General features: G+C 44.9%; 1 protein-coding gene across 3 annotated transcripts in view; it reads left to right on the forward strand.

Moving 5' to 3' along the window:
* Nucleotides 1-19,830, forward strand: part of SPG11 (SPG11 vesicle trafficking associated, spatacsin) — a 50,872-nt gene that overhangs the window by 1,284 nt on the left and 29,758 nt on the right. For 2 of the 3 annotated variants that reach the window (XM_083184444.1, XM_083184445.1), the window contains exons 2-26: nt 3,023-3,223; nt 5,467-5,639; nt 6,101-6,328; nt 6,446-6,620; nt 6,769-6,906; nt 7,058-7,416; nt 7,537-7,682; nt 7,763-7,880; nt 8,167-8,322; nt 8,807-8,961; nt 9,041-9,214; nt 9,856-9,927; nt 10,007-10,140; nt 10,389-10,549; nt 12,549-12,762; nt 14,197-14,391; nt 15,073-15,179; nt 15,283-15,428; nt 15,520-15,684; nt 15,822-15,888; nt 15,960-16,125; nt 16,615-16,823; nt 17,524-17,626; nt 18,283-18,427; nt 18,509-18,745. In XM_083184444.1, the coding sequence (XP_083040570.1) occupies nt 3,023-3,223; nt 5,467-5,639; nt 6,101-6,328; nt 6,446-6,620; nt 6,769-6,906; nt 7,058-7,416; nt 7,537-7,682; nt 7,763-7,880; nt 8,167-8,322; nt 8,807-8,961; nt 9,041-9,214; nt 9,856-9,927; nt 10,007-10,140; nt 10,389-10,549; nt 12,549-12,762; nt 14,197-14,391; nt 15,073-15,179; nt 15,283-15,428; nt 15,520-15,684; nt 15,822-15,888; nt 15,960-16,125; nt 16,615-16,823; nt 17,524-17,626; nt 18,283-18,427; nt 18,509-18,745 (4,144 nt within the window). Of the gene's footprint in view, nt 1-3,009; nt 3,224-5,466; nt 5,640-6,100; nt 6,329-6,445; nt 6,621-6,768; nt 6,907-7,057; nt 7,417-7,536; nt 7,683-7,762; nt 7,881-8,166; nt 8,323-8,806; nt 8,962-9,040; nt 9,215-9,855; nt 9,928-10,006; nt 10,141-10,388; nt 10,550-12,548; nt 12,763-14,196; nt 14,392-15,072; nt 15,180-15,282; nt 15,429-15,519; nt 15,685-15,821; nt 15,889-15,959; nt 16,126-16,614; nt 16,824-17,523; nt 17,627-18,282; nt 18,428-18,508; nt 18,746-19,830 lie in introns of all 3 variants that reach the window. The other variant, XM_083184446.1, reaches the window with a different exon arrangement.

Below are 19,830 nucleotides of genomic sequence, written 5' to 3' on the forward strand. Positions count from 1 at the left end.
CTGTCTAGCTATAATTTCTGAATAGAAAAGGTACTAATTGGTCCACATTATCAGATGTTGACCTGGACCCAGTTTAAACCAAAACAAAACAAAAAACTTGTGGTGATGAGGTTGACCTTGTACTGTCAATCTAAACGCTGTCTATCCTTTGCTCCATAACCCCATTTACAAGGCAAAATCATGCTGGTTTTGCCTTGTAAATGATTGCCGTTTAAAAAAATGCGGGCAATTTTGGTTGAAATCCTGGTCTTTCACAAACGCAGAGTCTATTACATTTGCCTACATTTGTCAACTACCTGGAACTGCTTCTATAATAAAATATTCTATATATAACCTCTACTATAATAAAAGCTGATGACATCTTATTTACCATGTAATAAAATTAATTACATATTTTGCCCTAATGTATTCAGTAATAATAGTGCCCTCATAACATAAGGTGATCAAACTTGTGAATGATAAAACACATTGGGTCAGATTCAAATGTTTAATCACACCCCATCTCCCATCTAAAGTGACAGGAGATCGCGGGGCGATATAATCGAAATGATCGAGCAGTGTGGTATTTTTGTGTTTAAAATGTTGCACAAAAGCAATGTTAGTAGAGAGTTGGATCACAGGTAAATATGTTAGGTGCCACTGATTTATACCACAATTGTAGGTTGTTTTTTAAATACACCGTTTGTACAATTTTACTTTCACTAAGATTACAGTTTGTGAATTATTTTCTTCATCATTGTAATGGTACATATTGTAATGATCACTTGACTGAACGGAATAAAAGCTCACGATCAGCTGAGTCTGTGGGGTTTAATTCTGATTGGCTCGCTAAGCAGAGGTAGTTCGCTGCTTAGCGAGCCTTCTAACGCTGCCTACCAGGTGTATGAATGCCCGCCCCCGCTGCCTTGCGAATATCCCCATCACACTGCAAATGGATGTTTTACATAAACATTCATTCACAGGGTAGTGTGTGGGTCCGAAATCATTCGATGGTCACAGACCATTGTATGATTTCTCCAGGGCTTGCAAATATAAGTCAGTGGAGACCAGTACTAAGTGGAGTGCCACAGGGGTCGGTGCTAGGGCCCTTTTTATTTACTATATTTGTTAATGATGTTGGGGTGGGTATACTTAGCAATGTTTCCATCTTTGCTGACGACACAAAACTGAGCAGAGTAATAAGATCAACTGAGGATGTCTCTGTGCTTCAGGCCGATTTTAACAAATTAGACGGATGGGCAAAAAATTGGAAAATGAGGTTCAATGTGGATAAATGCAAGGTTATGCATCTTGGGAAACATAACCAATGTGCTAGCTATAACCTGAGCGGGGAGGCACTGGGTAATTTAGAACTTGGAAAGGACCTAGGAGTCCAAATAGATGATAAACTGGGGTGTAGCGCTCAGTGTCATATAGCAATAAATAAGGCCAACAGGATATTAGCATGTATAAAAAGGGGCTTGGAGACTAGGAACTCAAAGGTAATTATGCCACTGTACAAAGCATTGATTAGACCACATCTGGAATACGGAGTACAATTCTGGGCCCCGCACTATAAAAAGGACATCATAGAACTGGAAAAAGTCCAAAGAAGAGCAACAAAGCTAATAAAGGGAATGGAGAATTTGAGCTATGAGGATAGATTGAACCATTTAGGATTGTTTACGCTAGAAAAGAGACGTTTAAGGGAGGACATGCTTAACATGTTCAAATATATCAGGGGCCAATATAAGGAACTGCCAGACGCACTTTTTACTGTAAGAAAGGACTCAGGAACACAAGGACATGAGTTTAGATTAGAAGAAAGAAGATTTCATTCCCTTAGAAGAAAACATTTTTTTACAGTTAGGGCAGCCAAATTATGTGACTCTCTGCCTGGAGATGTGGTGTCAGCAGACACAATAAATACATTTAAAATAAGGTTGGATACAAATTTATTGGTTAAAAAACATACAGGGGTACATGCAATGATCATGGTCTGTCCTTGAATATATCAGAACTACGTATAGCAAGGGAGGAAGCTCATACACCAAGGTTGAACTGGATGGACGTGAGTCTTTATTCAGCCTTAAAATACTATGTAACTATGGGCTTTATTCTAGTTCACTCTTTCTGACAACATCCTTCTTAGATGGACAAAACCATGTGCACTGCAGGTGGGGCAGATGTAACATGTGCAGAGAGAATTAGATTTGGGTGGGGTTTTACTTCAAAGTGAGATCTATATTGCAGTGTAAAAATAAAGCAGCCAGTATTTACCCTGCACAGAAACAAAATAACTCACCAAAATCTAATTCTCTCTGCACATTTTACATCTGCCCCCCTGCAGTGCACATGGTTTTGTCCATCTAAGAAGGATTTTGTCAGAAAGAGTGAACTAGAATAAGGCCCTATGTAACTATGACTTATATTTGTGGGCTTCTGGCCAAAGACGAGGTGTGACGGGGGCGGGCAGCTGACGTCACATGATGTCAGCCGCCCGCCCCTGGCACACCTCGTCCCACCCGCATCCCGATTGGAGAGCCCCTAAAACGCTGGGTCATTCCCATGGGTGACACCAGTCCCGGCCGCCGTATTGCCCCCGGGTCGCACTGCTCTGTGACTATGCAAGTTGCCGTAGCCAGTCGCACAGGGTCCCTGCACATGCACATAAACCAGGGCTGGGCAATTGCGGCCCTCCAGATGTTGATGAACTACACATCCCAGGATGCTTTGCATTAGTCTTGCTATGTGGCCATGCTGAAACTGATGCAAGGCATGCTGGGATGTGTAGTTCATCAACATCTGGAGGGCCGCAATTGCCCAGCCCTGACATAAACCATTATGCGCATGCCCAGTACAAAAACATCAGTCCCCGAAACATCGGACCGAATCAATATGAATGACCTCCTAAATCTGTTTTTCAATATTTTGTTAGTAGTCACTGCACAAGTATTAATTGAAATGTGAATATTAAAAAAATAAAGTTATACAAAATACTTCATTTACTTGATGGTGACACTTTGTTAGATCTATGTTTCAGCTGTAAAATGGAACTGAGTATCCTTCTGGATCCTGGCATAACGCTGCAAGACTGGAATGAGCAGCCGGTGAGTGTGTCCCTGATCAGGCAGAAGAACGTGATCCTATGCAGTCTTCTGCCACAAGGAAGTCTTCGCCTCACAACCTTCACCTCTGGAACCCTCCAGGGTACTCATACGCATCTGAATGGACCATTCACTCAGTAAGAGCTACCTATTTTATATACGGCCCTGGCATTTTTTTACACGAGCTTGTACAAATGTATTCAGAAGATAGGCATGTTGTTTTGTGTGGCATGAAAAAAAATCAGTCTTTCATTACTTTCTGGACAAAATCTAAAATAAATATACTAGTAAGCCTGCTCAAAGCAAATGCTTCGAAAGCTAGTAAGGCAGGTAATTGTACACGATTGCCTCTGTGAGAGAAAGAGATGTAGTTTCACTCACTGCGAACACACGGCAGTGTTTCGGAGACACACGAACACTAGACATATACTGTATAATATATAGATATATATCATCTCAAGCCTGTATATGTCCCTACAAAAGAATGTCACAAACCTGTTATGCATTATTCAGTCACTGTGGCGTTATGCTGAAGCTTTGATGAAATATCTTTTGCCTGTAGGTTGGCAACAGCTAGAATGTTTATTTACTGAGATGATAGTTCTATTTAAGATGGGATGTTGCCCGTAGCAACCAATCAGATTCTACTTCCAATTTATTTATCACCTTCTAGAAGATACTAGATAGATCTGATTGGTTGCTATTGGCAACAGCCTATCTTAGTAAACTTACCCCTGAGAGTCATTGGAGTAATGGTATTCTCTATATGATAATTGAAATATGTACCTGAGACACACCATGTACTATATCTGGTGCATCTGCATATTAAGTATCTATAGCTGGGTATACCATCTGGTCTGGTGGTTCAGGGCAATATATCGCTTACATCGCTCAGTGTGTACTAGCGATATGTGCGCTCCTGTGGTCGTGTGCTGCACATCAAACCTGACAATGTCTATAGCGACACCATGCGTGCTAGTGAATGGAGGAATAGTAATCGTTCCGTCAATTATTATCATCACTCCAGTGTGTAAGGACAATCTGGGCTGAGAAGGATTCCTTCTGCCCATCACTTCCGGAACCAATCCTTATTGCTCTAGTGTGTGTCCAGCTTAAGTGGGCACTGAATTTGCATTTATCATATTGACCATAATAAGACCTGTTCTAGCAGCAGAAACTGTGCAGTGACTGCAGCCTATGGACTGCTTCAGTGGAGGTAATGCTGCATCGTGCATTTTGGACTAGATCACATCACATCTAGTTCAAAATGGATGTGAGATGCTAAAGCAGCAAGTGCTTTGAACTAGGGACCTTATTCAGGTACATTCGTTTGGACCCCTTCATTCGCAAGGGGTCCGATGGTGTTTTTCTGCGCATGTGCAGACGCCGGGTGCGTGCGGCCACAGCAAACAGGGTGTTAGCCAGGTGCATGCATCCAAGTGTGCGGGCGGGGACGTGGAGGGGCGGCAGGGTGGGTCATTTGCAAATGGGAACACCAAGCGTTTCATGGCCGTTCCCATGAGAAAGCTGGGCGTTTTCATGCAAATGCCCCAATGACACGGGGGGCGGCCAGCTGACATCACCGGATGTCAGCTGCCCGCCCACTTCCTCCCGAGCGTCCCTGCACATGTAAGTGACTTGAAAGTCACTTTTATATGCGTGCACCTTCGCCATCATTCGATGGTCGCCACATATAAAAGTGTAACATCCATTCGCAGGCCCTGCGAGGGAATCACCCTTGCGAATGGGTGGCGGCCAGGCCACCATTCGCCAGGCAGGGTTTGGTAGACTCGAAAGGCTGCGAATTTGCAGCCTTGCGAATCAACCAGAATAACCCCCTAAATGCAATACGATCTAGTCCAAAAAGTACGGGCTGCACATTTTTTTTATGCCTTGCAATAAGATGTACACGGAAGGTAAAATAGCACCTTGAGACCTTTACATTTTGCATACTGTGTATAAGACCTAATGTTTCACTGTAGTTTGTTCTAGCATTTTCCACAATGTGAATCCCAATTCTGGTCTGATCAGTCATCGCTGTAATAGTATTGGTGCTGCTCTTCTTGTCCTGTTCATGTTATTGTATGCATTTATGTGGACACTATTTGTATTTAATAACTTTCCTGTCCTCTTCTGTAATGATCTAAGGCAGCCGTTCCCAACCTTTTTTCTCTCCCATACCCCCTGATTAGGCTTTTCTTTTATGAGTACCCCCTCCTCTCAATATGAAATATCCACAGTACTTACGAGTACCCCAGGTTGGGAACCGCTGATCTAAGGCATAGAAAGACTTCTATTAGCATCACTGGTCCATGTTTAAGCATACATAATATTGCTTCTAGATATTTTTGGTAGTCACCTTTGTTGTTTTACGACTTAGGTTCCTGTTAGAAGATGCCAACCCCCCATGGAATCCACGTCTCCTCACTCTTAGTCATAGCAAAGAGTTCTGTGTTCATGAAGTGTGTGCTGCAAATGGACTGGTGAAACTGAGCACTCTCTGCCTCTTCGATGAGAACACTTTGAGACAGCTCTGTGTAGATAATCATATTTGTAAGTATGACACCTTGGGTGAATTATCTTTCAGTTGTGCAGAACAGATGTGAATGTAATAGTAGTGTTGCTTTAAGGATCCATCAGCACTAACAAAATGAAAGGACATATCACAGCCAAGAACCCAAGTCTAAGGGGCAGTTCATTTCCCTGTGATGTCACCTGAGCACATTACTGTTTATAATAGTTTTCCTTCTCACCACTACTGGATGCAAACAAAAATGATCCTTTGTGGTAAATATCCTTTACCACAGAGTTTGTTCACCAACATCCCAGTCTGGAGTCACATTGCTGGGAATTAAACTGCTTCCAAAGACTTTGCTTCCAAGTACTGTATTGCAGTCACAATCAAGGGGTAGAACAGTAAGGATTGTGGCGCTTTTTTTTATTATTTTTTTTTGTCATTTTTGGTTTTACAAATTTTTCATAATGGTGTTAAAGCTCTTTTTTTGCATTCTCAGGTGTTCCCTCCTTACCCTCAGTCCGTCTTCTCTCCCTGCATGGGGATGACATTCTCATTCTACTTAGCAGCAGTGTACTTGTACATCTTTCCTGTACCGGCAAGGAGCAGACACCAACACTGATCACTTGCTTCTGTCTGGACCTTGACCCTGATACTGCAGAGCGCATCTCAGATGTATGTTTGAGACACCAGATCTTGTTTCTTCTGGACAGTTCGGGGTTCATATGTATCCTTCCCACAGAGTTATATGTTTTCTTATAGCTTACGCACATGTATGTATATTTGTTGGCACGTTTAACATGAAGTCTTCTAGTGCTTTGGATCACTTAACAAGGTGCTGCAGATGTATTTGACACCTTAGATGGGTCTCCAGTAGCTGATATAGAGCTACCTATAAAGCCAGAGGTTGAAGAGGAAGAACCATTGAAGAGCATCCATGTCTCTCCAGACCTAGATCTAATTGTGGTCTCCTCTGGCACATCCTGCTTTCTTCCCCTGAGGCTGAATAGCAGTGTCAGGTAAATGAGTGTTCTGTGGGTAAGGTAGAATCAAGGTGTTTGGGATAATTATACAATCTCTCTCTCTCTCTCTCTCTCTCTCTCTCTCTCTCTATCTCTCTCTCTCTCTCTATCTCTCTATCTCTCTCTCTCTCTCTCTCTCATGCAGCGAGAATGTCTTACACTCACTACGCAGGTGGCGTAATGAACGGCAGTTGAAGCCATCCTTGTTAGATGCAGATGACATTGAGCTGAGCAGTGGTGACGTACATGGGCACACACTTGGACATGCTTTTCGAATGGACAGGTAAATGGGTATCGTGATCCAGTAATGTTCTGTTAGTACAAATGTCATGTTATGCTGCTGCAATGTAAGATTGGTCTATATTCACTGCCGCACCCCTGCATTGTTACATCGCTTCTCATTTCACTCACAATTGGTCTGTTTCTCTGTAAAGGTCATGGGAGGCCACTTTATCATCAATATTCAATGGTACAAGGAGTTTCTCTGAGCTTCCTGAGTTCCCCCAGCCTCCAGCTTTAGTAACCAGGAACATGTGCTCTGGGGCCCCTCTCAGCTGGAGAGCAGCTGGAGGAGGAGGCTGGGTCAGAATCATGGCTGACTGTCTGAAGGATGCTTTAAGCCTCCACATCTGGTCCGTATCTCCATTTGGTGCCTTGTTCTGTCTGCGGAGCACAGATGGGCATGTCACCTTGATAAACTGGGACATGGAAACACAAAACATTACCGACCATGCTCTGGGGAAAGCTCTTTGTGTGGACTGCACAGACGATGAGGCCTGCCTTGTGTTTACCGGTAAGCCAAGTGCAGACTTGTATGAACTGTCCAGGGTGGGTCGCTCTGTAAAAGTCTGTGTGTGTATCTGACAAGTAAGACAGAATGTGAGTTCTGATCTCTCCATCCATTTCCCATCAGATCGCGGCCTTTGCCTTGTCCTGTTTGCTGTGTCACAAAATGAGTTTCTGACCCGCTTAATGATTCATGGTACCGCAAGTACTGCAGACACACTGTGCCACCTAAACAACTGGGGGCGCTGCTCTGTTCCTATTCACACATTGGAGGTAAATATAAAAACTTCTGCTACACTCCCGTCTCCTTCGTCCTCATTCTTTGTTATACACTTACGTGTTCTCTCCATTAGGCTGGCTTAGAGAACAGACAATTGGATACAGTTGACTTTTTCCTGAAAAGTAAAGAGAGCATCCTGAGCCCTCTGACATCGGAAGAAGGTGGCGTCCAGTCAGAGCACTACCTGCACAGTGAGCATATGAGTGATCGCTTAGAACAGCAGTTCTCAAACTCGGTCCTCGGGACCCCACACAGTTCATGTTTTCCAGGTCACCCAACAGGTGCACTCATTAGTGACTGACACATTTTAAAAGATTCACAGGTGGAGCCAATTATTTCACTTGATTCTGTGAGGAGACCTGCAAAACATTCACTGTTGGGGGACCCGAGGACTGACTTTGAGAACCTGTGGCTTAGAATACAACAAGTCGCTCATGCAGAGTCTGTCACTCACATGTTATACTTTTCGCCCCTCAGATTTTCAAGATTTGGTCCCAGCTCTCGACCTTCTCTTTTCTTCTATCCATGACACTGACCTGGAAACTCAGAGCAAACACTTCTCAGAGCAATTGCTGCAGCTTACACTACATTTCCTCAATGGACAGCTGCTGTCACTATGCGATCTGCTGGCTGGTGGGTTACGTAGTGCAGCATATAGGACTTTTCTGCTGGGAAACACTAACAAATTAATGGGCACCCTACAGAAATGTAAAGGTTTTTGTAATTGTTTTGTTTGATGAGGGGTCTATAGCAGGCCTGGTAGACCTGTGGCTCTCCGTCTGTTGTGAGACTACAAGTTCCAGCATGCGTTACCAGATGATAAGTGGGATATGTAATTTAACAACTGCTGGCGAGCCACAAGTCGGCCATGCCTGATCTATAGAAGGTAATGTAACACTGACTTGGATGTGTCCCAGAAATGTAGACGTAATAGAGAAAGCCCCTGGAATTAAGATAAATGTGTAAAATTTACAGGCAGATTGGGCATATTCAGATGCAGTGCTTTCCGCTGGTGCTCCCGGAGTTGGTGGCGGGGAAGGAGGAGGGGGGTTTGGAATTACATCCTTGTGTCCCAGCATCACAATAGCATATTTAGACATCTTTCATCTTTACTTAGAGCCAGATCCTAGTCTGGAACAGTGTGTTGGAATTGTGACTGGTTATATCACCAAGCTTCGACCTTTTATGAAGAGATTTCATCAGCAGCCGCTTCCTCTGCAGACGACACATGCTAAAAAAGGACATGGAGAGTGGGAAAACATGTCTGTTGAGGTAAAGCTTATCTACATCATCTATACTTCCTATTCATTTATTCTACCTCATTTTATCTTATTATTCCTACTTATTTCAGAGTATAATCTCTGATGCCATTTTGAAAAATTTTATTCCGGAGGCTCAAATGTTCCTACGTGCCCAAGGTCACCATTCAAGCCTAACATGGCTGAAACAAGAAGGCCTAAAACTGGTCTACAGATGCCTACTGGAGAGCCGTGTAACGGAGGCCTCCCAGCTTCTCCAGAACATGGTCAGTAACAGGATATCAAAACTGGGGCCAAATGTAATAGGGTGTGAGAATCAGAAAGTGAGAGATTTTGGGAGCGTTTTCCTCTTTTTTTTTTTTTTAAGCGGCAATCATTTATACTTCAAATCCAGGTCGATTTTGCGAAGTAAATGATTGCCGCTTTAAAAAAAAAGGGGGGGGGGGAACTCTCCCAAAATCTCTCACTATCTGATTCTCACACTCTATATTACATTTGTCCCCTGGTGTCTATCTGCACAATACATATAAAGTTGGATGAAAGAAGAAGACGAAGTACTGCAGCCTTAGGAAGGGTTAAGGTATACCAAGGGCTGTAGAGAACTTGTTTGGGCCTGGGTAATGTGATTAAATTTCACCCCCCATTAAAATTCACTAGTAAAGTACTGTTTAAGCACTCCGACCCCTCACAGGCAGAGGTTAATATAGCTAGTAGGATTTCCTTGGCATAGTAATGGTATAGAAAAAAATAAATCTGCAAAAGAATAGAATAATTATAATAACTAACTAAAATAGATGGATTTCCATCAGCACAGTCTGTTTGAGACATACCAGTGTCATGTTGGATTGTTTGACAATCCTTGAGTGCAACTAAAAAATGTTTTATTAGCGGTTAATTTCTATTCCAGGGCTATTCCTTATGGGATGAGCTTCGACGCATTTGTTTGCACACTTCAAATCTTGGCATACGGACCCTGCTGGTGAGTATATTTTACTGCGCTGTTCACCTGTTGTCCCCACGTTTGTCATTGGCTCATCGCAATGTGTGTCCTTCAATAGGTCGACCTGCTGCAAAGAGAGGGCTGTTTCTTAGAAAGCGAGCTGGAAGAGATCCGCACAGTGTGCCAGGTAGAGGAGCTGTACGGCCATATGTGCAAGTCCGCTGTAGAAGGGAAAAGAACCGCTCACTCCAGGTAATGTCCTTTATGCAGCATTGTCCTCGTTACTGTGGAGTAATGCTCCTGGGACGTAATATACCAGTGATGGCTAACCTTGACACTCCAGCTGTTGTTGAACTACACATCCCAGCATGCCCAGTTGAACTATTTGGCTATGCTAAAACTGATGCAGGGCATGCTGGGATTTGTAGTTCAGCAACAGCTGGAGTGTCAAGGTTAGCCATCACTGTAATATACAGTGAGATCTGTGATGTCTATTCCAGGCCTGCTTGGAAAATATGTGCCATGTCTCCGGAGGTGGAGGCACTGCAGCATGCACTGACCTCTCTTGGAAATGATCCTGGAATTCTGACTCTACACTGGGCTCAGGGATGGGACTCCGAGAAACAAGAAACAATCTTAATGCCTTGGAGGAAAAGCACAGGTTTGAGTCACACATAATATGCTTGCAATCTATACTACCATACTGCATTGTAAACCATGTAATGTTTAGTTGACCTGCAGGAGTAAATGAATGGTGATTACCAAATTGGCACATACAGTAGTAGGTATTCAAAGTAAAAAAAAAAAATATATATATATATATATATTCTCCCTAATACTGATTGTGTATCCTACAACATGATCATAATCCATACAGCCCCTAATTATTAATTTATTTCCTTTTACTCCCACCCCTTGCATTGGTGGTTAACCTTGATGGGGGAAACACTGATGGATATAACTTTTTTTATCACTTTCCTGGCAGGAGGTCAATCAGTGGTGCAGGACTTATTGGGTGTAAGCTCCTTGTCCCAGTGCCAATGAAAGAGAAGACAGATCATGGGGGGTGGGGGTCGGGGTGCTGTGCCATCGATGGTGAAGAACCATTTGATCTCTGCCATCATAGGCAAAACCATCTACTATCAGATATTAACAATTGATGGACATATGTGCAGTTTGTACATTATGAGATCAGTCCATGTTCAGAGTATTGTGTAAATTGTGAGATCCGTCCGTATTCAGGTTATCGTGTAAATTTGAATCCGGCTCCATATGCGCAGATCTGGCTCCATATTAGTTCAGTATAAATCAAATCACTGGTAAACTATGTTTTTTGATGTAACTTTTTGTGTAGCAATATTAATAAATGGGGATTATGCTTTTGATCTCTCTATGTCTATTTGTAAAAAATATTCGGTACTTGTTACCTAGAACGGCGCCCACGATTTTGATCCTAGGCATCGCAAGGAAAAAAATCACGTCGGTCGCATCGCATGCGGCCAAAAAATCTCATGCGATGCGACCGACGCAATTACCTCGATTTTACATAGGGAACAATGTTAAATGGCCCACAGACCCCAAATAGCCACCCTGAAGTGTGAAATGCCCCCCCCCCAATTGTTAACGGCACCCCACGATCAACGTTAACCCGAAGCGTGGCGAGCGGCGGCGGTACGCGTCCTCCGACCTTTTCATACCCCCACTATCCACGTCGGCGTGGAGTTGAGAATAGAAAGTGTGGCGAGCGCAGCGAGCCACCGAGCCCGAAGCGTGGGCTTCACAGGTATCCGCGTCCCCTCGCGGGGCTCGCCACGCTTCGGGCTCGGTGGCTCGTTGCGCTCGCCACACTTTCTATTCTCAACTCCATGCCAACGTGGATAGTGGGGGTATGAAAAGGTCGGAGGACGCGTACCGTCGCCCCTCGCGGGCTCGCTGCGCTCGCCACGCTTCGAGTTGACGTTGATCGTGGGGTGGCGTTAACAAATGGGGGGGCCATTTCACACTTCAGGGTGGCTATTTGGGGTCTGTGGGCCATTTAACATTGTTCCCAATGTAAATCGCGTTGGTCGCATCGCATGCATTTTTATGGCCGCATGCGATGCGACCGACATGATTTACCTTTTACCATTCATTTCTATGTGAAATCGCGGGCATCGCATCGGTCGCATCGCATGCCATTATAATGGCATGCGATGCCCGCGATGGGCGCCGTTCTAGGTAACAAGTACCAAATATTCTAAGTCTTTCATTTTTTATAATAAAAAATTGCACGGATGGTGTAGTGGTTAGCATTACTGCCTCACAGCATTAAGGTCATGGGTTTGATTACCACCATGGCCCTAACTGTGCGGAGTTTGTATATTCTCCAGGTGCTTGCGTGGGTTTCCTCCGGGTACTCCGGTTTCCTCCCACAATCCAAAAATATACTGGTAGGTTAATTGGCTGCCCAAAAAAATGAACCCTAGAATGAATGTATGCATGTGTGTGCGTGTACATGTGTGTAAGTCAATATAGACTGTAAGCTCCACTGGGACTGATGTGTTCAAATATTCTCTGTAAAGGGCTGCGGAATATGTGAGCGCTATATAAATAACTGCATTATATAAATATATAACTGCACTGTATAATAATAATAATCATAATAACTTCATTATCTTCAGACATGTCTGCTTTCATGCCCAGAATCCTTTGGCGACATCTGACTTTGTGGCATGATTGGTCAGGGATTGTCTCCTGGATTGAAAGCACCAGACATTATGATGAGACAGAGGACACTCAGCGCCCTCTCTGGCCTCCCCTCAGCCCAGCTGTCATTGATGAGAATACTTTATGTTGTGGCTACACAAGGCAGAAAATCCTGGACAAACTGTCAAGGTGCGGTTGATAATATTTCCTGTGCAGTTGCACTGACTGAGAATACGTGATAAATTGTAGAGGCATAACTAGAATTTCTTATCTGCTGTCAAATTCTATGTTTCTATGAACTAAGGTTCAAAAAAAGGGTTGAGATTGTCTAAAGCTGTGGTTCCCAACCTCTGTCTCCAAGTACCACCAACAGATCAGGGTTTCCAGGTCACCCAGCAGCTGCAGATTAGCATCAGATTGCAGCCTGAGTATGTCTGACTTTACTGAGACTCGCAGTCACAAGGGGCATTGCGAGGCCGAGGAAACTGCATTGCAGATGCAATCCTCTGTCTCACCACGACCAGGAAGGGTATGGGTCATTGGGTCGATCACTGATGGTCGACAGGGCTAAGGTCGATGCCTTCAGAAGGTCCACAGGGTCATAAGGTTGACACATGCATTAGGTTAGGGGTGGGGAACCTTTTTTGTGCCAAGGGCCGTTTGTATGGGGAAAAAATCCTTCGGGGGCCATATGTAAGAATTTCTCTTACAAACTGTCCTGCTGCAGCCGTCCCACACTCCGGCGGCTGCCGCTGAATAGGACTGACAGTCTCCGGCTGCTGTTGATTAAGAGGAATCTCGCGAGAATTCCCCTGTACTTGACTCCCGGCAAAGCTGGCAGGAGGGTGGGAAGGCCACTCAGACCGGCCTGAGGTTCCCCACCCCTGCGTTAGGTCAACATTGGAAAGGTCAACATGGGGTTTTCACTTTTTTAGCCCAAATGTCATGGATACTAAAAAAGTGCACCTCGCATGGCCCGATGTGCTCACCATGCTTCAGGCATTATATTCTCCCTCCACGCCCTAGTGGATGGTAGGGCATGAAATACCACCTGTTGGCACATGTCGGCTCTAGAAAAGTGAAAAATCTGTGTCGACTGCATGCTTTACCTTATGACCCTGTCGACCTAAAGTCATGTTGACCAAACAGGCAGAGGTGTCCTTGTTTTTGAGATGTGATTGCTGGACCCATTCTGCACGATTGTCGGGAAGCTTTGGGTTGGATCGCCTATGCGATCCAACCTGAATTAGACCCATAATTCACTTCATAATTAATTTCAGTTGGTCCTGGACCACCAGCCTAGGGCACCCCTGCATGTGCTCAAAGGCACCCACTTTATGAGCCACTGTCATACTATCTTTTCATTGATGTATCCAAAATGTTCCCACTTTCCCTTTCCTATTTAATATTTTCTCTGCTATTATTATATTGCAAATTGGTTCCTGTTTCGTCATGTCTGGTAATAGATCTGTCATTGTAGGTCACAGCAGAGCGGTGTTTCTGCACTACAGTTACATTGCAGGGTCTCTGTATTTAGCATACAGTATATAACTAGTAGGGGTTACTGTTTGCAGTCTGTACACCAGTGCCACTTATAGTAAATAAGCCTATTTTGTTTCTCAGGATGAGCATTTATCTTCCGTCGGACATGAATAATTTTGAGTGTCTTGTGGAGCGTCTAGCAGTGAGTGGGAAACTGATGGCACCAGCCTCCTCCTCAGAGGACTGTAGCTATGGAGAGATTCATAATCGCTTTGTGGTTCTGTGCGCTGAGCGTGGCCTCCAGTATATGCTGTACACTTATCTGGATTACCACAGGTATCAGCCATTATTATTTTTATCATCGTTTCTTACAGTTCCAAAATATGTAGCCATGTTATACAGCGATAGACACAAAAGCAGATATACAGTGTATTGATATCCATATAGAATTATACATTGATGTTGAAGATGAGCAGACCGTTGTTGATCGGTCTTACAAGCAAATTATGCATACAGTATGCCCATTAGTTTCATCTCCATAGTACCAGTGCACCTATTGCATTTATTATTCAGAACGAGTTATGTTTCCTCAAGCTGGTGATTAACTTGTCAGGATTCATCACTCTTTCGCTCTGATTGGCTCTGATTAGTAACAGCAGCACAACGTGTTTGAGGGAGAGGGAATAGATATCTGGGGCTATGGGAGGGTACACCCTAGGCCGATACCGGTACGATTTGTCACATCAGCATGACAAATCATGCAAATCACCTAGTGTGTACGGTCCCGCGGGTTGCATGAGACGTCCAGGCCATTGAGAGGTCGAGACAATTGGCTGTTGTTCAGGTGCGTCGCTGGATGGATGGAAAAATTCCAATGCTAATGGCTAAAAAGATATGCTCCCTTTCACAGAGGATTGTATTTGTGAAGTTTTGGCAGAGAATGCTGTTTTAAGAGTGCATTGGCCGCTTATTACAGATCCCTAATGTACAGTTACACTGTGGTCTTATCTCTGGCAGATTACACCCAGAAGTTTGTTCTGCACTGGCTAATACATCTTTGCATGAGACGTACCCCTGGTTTGGGCTTTTGGTGCATATGCGACAAGTCAGTGCCAGTACAGAAGGTAAGAGAAATAGAAGTCAGGTGGCATCATTCTACTACCCAGTGTGTTTCCCACAGGGCATTAGATTAATATTGTCCTAATGTTCACATCTCCTCACTCTTAGATGTCAATCGGATGTTCCATGCCAGCCTGTCCAATGCTCACATGCTGATGCCTGGCTACCAGCCTAGTGTGAACAGTATGCTCCTGGAGGGACATACGCTACTTGCCCTGGCAACCAATATGTATGCTCCTGGGGGAATCGATGGGGTAAATGATCTCATTACTTCTCTAGGTTTCTGTTTTTCTTTCTATCTGTTTGTGGTGGTCTTCATATTTCCTTTGTCCCTTTTGTCACCAGGTTTTGGAGCAGCAAGAAGAACCAAGCCCCTGTCAGTGGAACGTGGACTTGCCATTATTGAAGATGGCGCTGGCCCCATACCCCAAACTCAAAGCTGCTCTTTTCCCTCAGCACCCAGCTAACTGTGGACCACCTCCTGACATTTCTCTTTATCATCTCCTGCAGGTTCCATACTTTGTTAAAGCTTTGTAGAACATAATATTTTGTATAACAGGAGCCAGATTAGTTTTTAATGCATTATACGTCATAAGCTTTCATTTGTATTGGACCTTACATGGTGACATTATCGCTGTTCCCCACAGGCCTTGTCCCCTTTCCATCCATCTCGTTTCTTCACATGGCAGTCGACCAATTCTCTGGCAGCAGCAGGTAAGTGACTTCTACATAGCTCTGCATGTGAATTGGATCAGCTGGCACTGACAGCATGCTCTCTGTTCCAGATGCCAGCATGGTGTTCCCACACTGCTCATGTCCACAGCTGGTCAGTAAACTCTCAACAGCAGAACAGCTGGACGTCTTCTTCCATTTACGTAGTGGCCGGCCAGCAGTGGCCTTTTCCACCTTTGTTGTGCATCAGCTCCTGAAAAGCAAAATTCCTCATCAGTTGTAAGTCCAAAAATGTTTAACATGATATTATTTTTTTATTAACAGATTCTTATATAGCGCACACATATTCCACAGCACTTTACAGAGAATATTTGAACATTCACATCAGTCCCTGCCCCAGTGGAGCTTACAGTCTATATTCCCTACTACATATACACGCATGCACATTCATTCTAGGGTTAATTTGTAGGGAGCCAAATAACCTACCAGTATATTTTTCGAATGTGGAAGGAAACCGGAGTACCCGGAGGAAACCCACACAAGTACAGGGAGAATATACAAACTCTGGACAGTTAGGGCCATGGTGGAAATCGTACACATGACCTCAGTGCTGTGAGGCAGTAATGCTAACCATTACACCATCCGTACTGCCCCATACTGATATGGTAGACATGGACTTCACTGATCTAACACTTCATGCATGTACTACACATTTTGTTACTTTATAATGTCTCTGTTTAATGGTCATTTCTCAATGTTCTCTTGCAGAATACAGCAGGCAGCAGAGGATGTTTATTCTCTAGCCCTCTCCTGTTTCAGTGTCCCCTCTGTCATTGCTTCCTGCGTTTGCTTTCTTGAGCTACTTGGAATCAGCAGCCACAAGCTGCGGGTGGATGTGAGCGTGGCAAATCTAATCCTAAAGCACACTACGTCTCTCCAGGAGGACCCGGGAAACAAGTCTTACACTCAGGCAATGGGTATGATAATTGCTCATCATTATGTTTGTGTACATCGGGATGCAGTTAAAATCCCGGCGGTCGGGATCCCGGCGTTCAGAATCCCGACGCCGGAATCCCGACCGCCGAAATGCCGACACATTCTCCCTCCTGGGGTGTCCACGACACCCCTGGAGGGAGAATAAATTATCGTGCCGAGCGTAGCGAGGCACCGGGCCCGCTGCGTGGCGAGCGCAGCGAGCCGGCAAGGGGGGGCGATCCACGTCCCCTCCTTGTCGGCATTTCGGCTGTCGGGATTCCGGCGTCGGGATTCTGAACGCCGGGATCCCGACCGCCGGGATTCAATACTGAATCCTGTACATCATATTGATATGTGCATATAATACAGAAAAGTAATACAAAAGGACATACACTATCTGTTGCACACTTACCCAGGTGGCACTGGATAGCCTCAAACAGAAGAGGCACATTCCAGTTTCTCCATCATTAACTTGTTTTACAGTACACTGAAATACTGTGTGGTTTGGGCCACAGGGGATGCATTTGCCCTGTGTAGCTGTATTACCGTACTACTATGGGTCTTACCATTTAGAACACATTAATACACATAGTAGGCTTGCAGTGGATATATTATGTTGGCCATTACTATCCAGATATTTAAAATGTGTCTGACTGGCATATTTACTAAGATGATTCATTTTGTTATTTTCCTTCACTACAGCACAGAGATTACCAAAACTAGTGGAGAGTGAGAAAGAGACCGCAAAAGACCTTTTACTAAGCTTGGATGAGGTTGTGGCAGCAGATTTACAGCAGGAGGACAGGTAAGATCTGGCCAAACCAGGACAAGTTTCTCATTTTTTGTTATATTGAAATAAAATCAGATCTGTTCAGCTGTAAAATAGTGGTAGTATGGGAAAGCCCTGGCAGGGACAGAGATTTTTACTCCTACATGTAAATGTTGCTATATATTGATCCTGTTCAGCGTCAGAGAGAAGTGCACACACAGTTACACATTAGTAGCACAGTAGGCAACAGAAGGCAAATACTATTAGTGTGATATGACTGGCGAAAGACTCAGTAAGACACATTTGGAGGCTCACGCTGGCACATTGAATAGTTGGTGCTTCCATAGCTAGGAGATCTGGCCATTTATGGTGCTCACCTGTTCCGAGCTCTCCTCCCATCACTATGGAAAACAGCATTCCTCTTTAACTTAACCTGTCCGCAAATGTTGGACAGTGTACTATGAATGCCGTTCTAGCTGGAAGATGGACTGTGGATCAGAACTCCCTTAAGACACCACCCTTGTGCTTCTGGGGGTCACTTGTTTGCTCACTTAATGGAAAGATTTAGTTTAATGATCTCCAAAGCGATCGAAAAAGACCTGAACTACAGCAAGTAAATGCAGTTGTGACTAAAGCGAAAATACTTTGGTTGAATATGTTTTAATCACTACAATGATACTGTATTCCCCCAGCCCACATCCGTGCAATGGCTTATGGCTCACTGTTGTGCAGTTCTGTTTCCTACACTCTGTTCCTATGACTGACACTTATTTGAAGAACTATGCACAGAAACAGGATTGGCTGCAACTCCTGATGCATACGAACAGCCCTGAGCAGGTCAGTGCACCCAAAATCTGTCTCCCTCATCCAACTTCTCTTTACTCCCGGCTTTCTCTACAGTTTGTTTTTCTTTTGCAGGTCTTTCATGTTCTAAATGATCTGAATCCAGTCCTGGCTAATCATATCGCTCTGGCATTGCAAGATCTGGGCTCCACTGACTGCCCTCTGAAAGGAATAGGAAGTGAGACAAACACAGCCAGTGTCCATCATGTGCTGCTGAAATGCCTGAGTATGGCAGAACCAGGGCAGATTCTTCTGAAGGAGTGTGTGAGGTGCAGGGTGCCTCTCTTCAGTGTGCTAGCTGCTTGTGCACAGGTCAGAGCAAAAATGGAATATACATTATACTAGGCACCAGGGCTACCAGCCTGGGACTGGAAAATAGGCAAGCCACCCCCCGCCCCTCCCCCTCCCCCTCCCATCCGATTTCCAGGTTGGATGGAGGAGCTTGGAGCGGAAATAGTGGTGATTGAGAGTAGGAATAAGGGGAGATGGTCCAGAGAGAGAGAAGGAATGGGGGAGATGGGTGAGAGAGCAAGGAGGAATAGGGGCAGGTTGTGTGTGTGAGAGAGAAGCAAGTGAACAAAATGTTTTAGTTGATTGCAACCCTTTTTAAACAGATGTTTCAAACAAGGTAGATTCCAAAAGACATGGGTTTATTGAAATACAACAATTTATGGTACTTGTGTAGCTTCACAGCGGCAGGCTACGCTACGTTTTCAGCATAGGCTAAGCTACGTTGTCAGTGTAGCCCAATGGCTGCCTAGCGTAGTCAGCATAGTGTCCCCGCGGCAGCCCTGTGTAGTCAGCGTAGTGTCCCCGTCAGGCAGAGTAGTCACCGTACTGTTCCAGTGAGCTGCAGCTCTGTCCCCGGCATCCCTGGCAAGCCTAGTGAGTGCCTCTCACACAGCGCCGGTAACCGCCAGATCCCCTGCGCTGGCGGACGCCGGCAAAGAGGCGATCATGCGGGCGCTGGTGGGGAGGTGCGCCATCTGTCTGAGGCGCTTGTGCGTCTCAGTAATTCTTGCGGCAGGGTACGGCAACCCTGCCCGTGTCCGCTTCAGGGAGACGGACAGGGTTAGGGGTTCTGTAGCACGTGTGTCTCCTGCACAAGGGGGGGGGGGGTGCGGTGCACAAGTGCGTCTCATGCACAATAAAGGACGCATTTGCCAGTGCTTCATGTTACATACTGGCAAATGCCTCCATTTGAAACCCCCACTATCCACACCAGCCCGAAGCTTGGCGAGCGGGCACTGTACGTGTCCTCCCGCCACGCGGGGCTCGCTACGCACGCCACGCTACAAGCAGGCGTGGATAGTGGGGGTGTGTTTCAGGAACACATTCACACCTGACATGTTAGGCAATGTAATAAGCGCTGACTGACTACGCTAACTGTGTAACGC

This window comes from Crinia signifera, chromosome 4 (assembly GCF_055691185.1).
Source record: "Crinia signifera chromosome 4, ASM5569118v1, whole genome shotgun sequence".
NCBI lineage: Eukaryota > Metazoa > Chordata > Amphibia > Anura > Myobatrachidae > Crinia > Crinia signifera.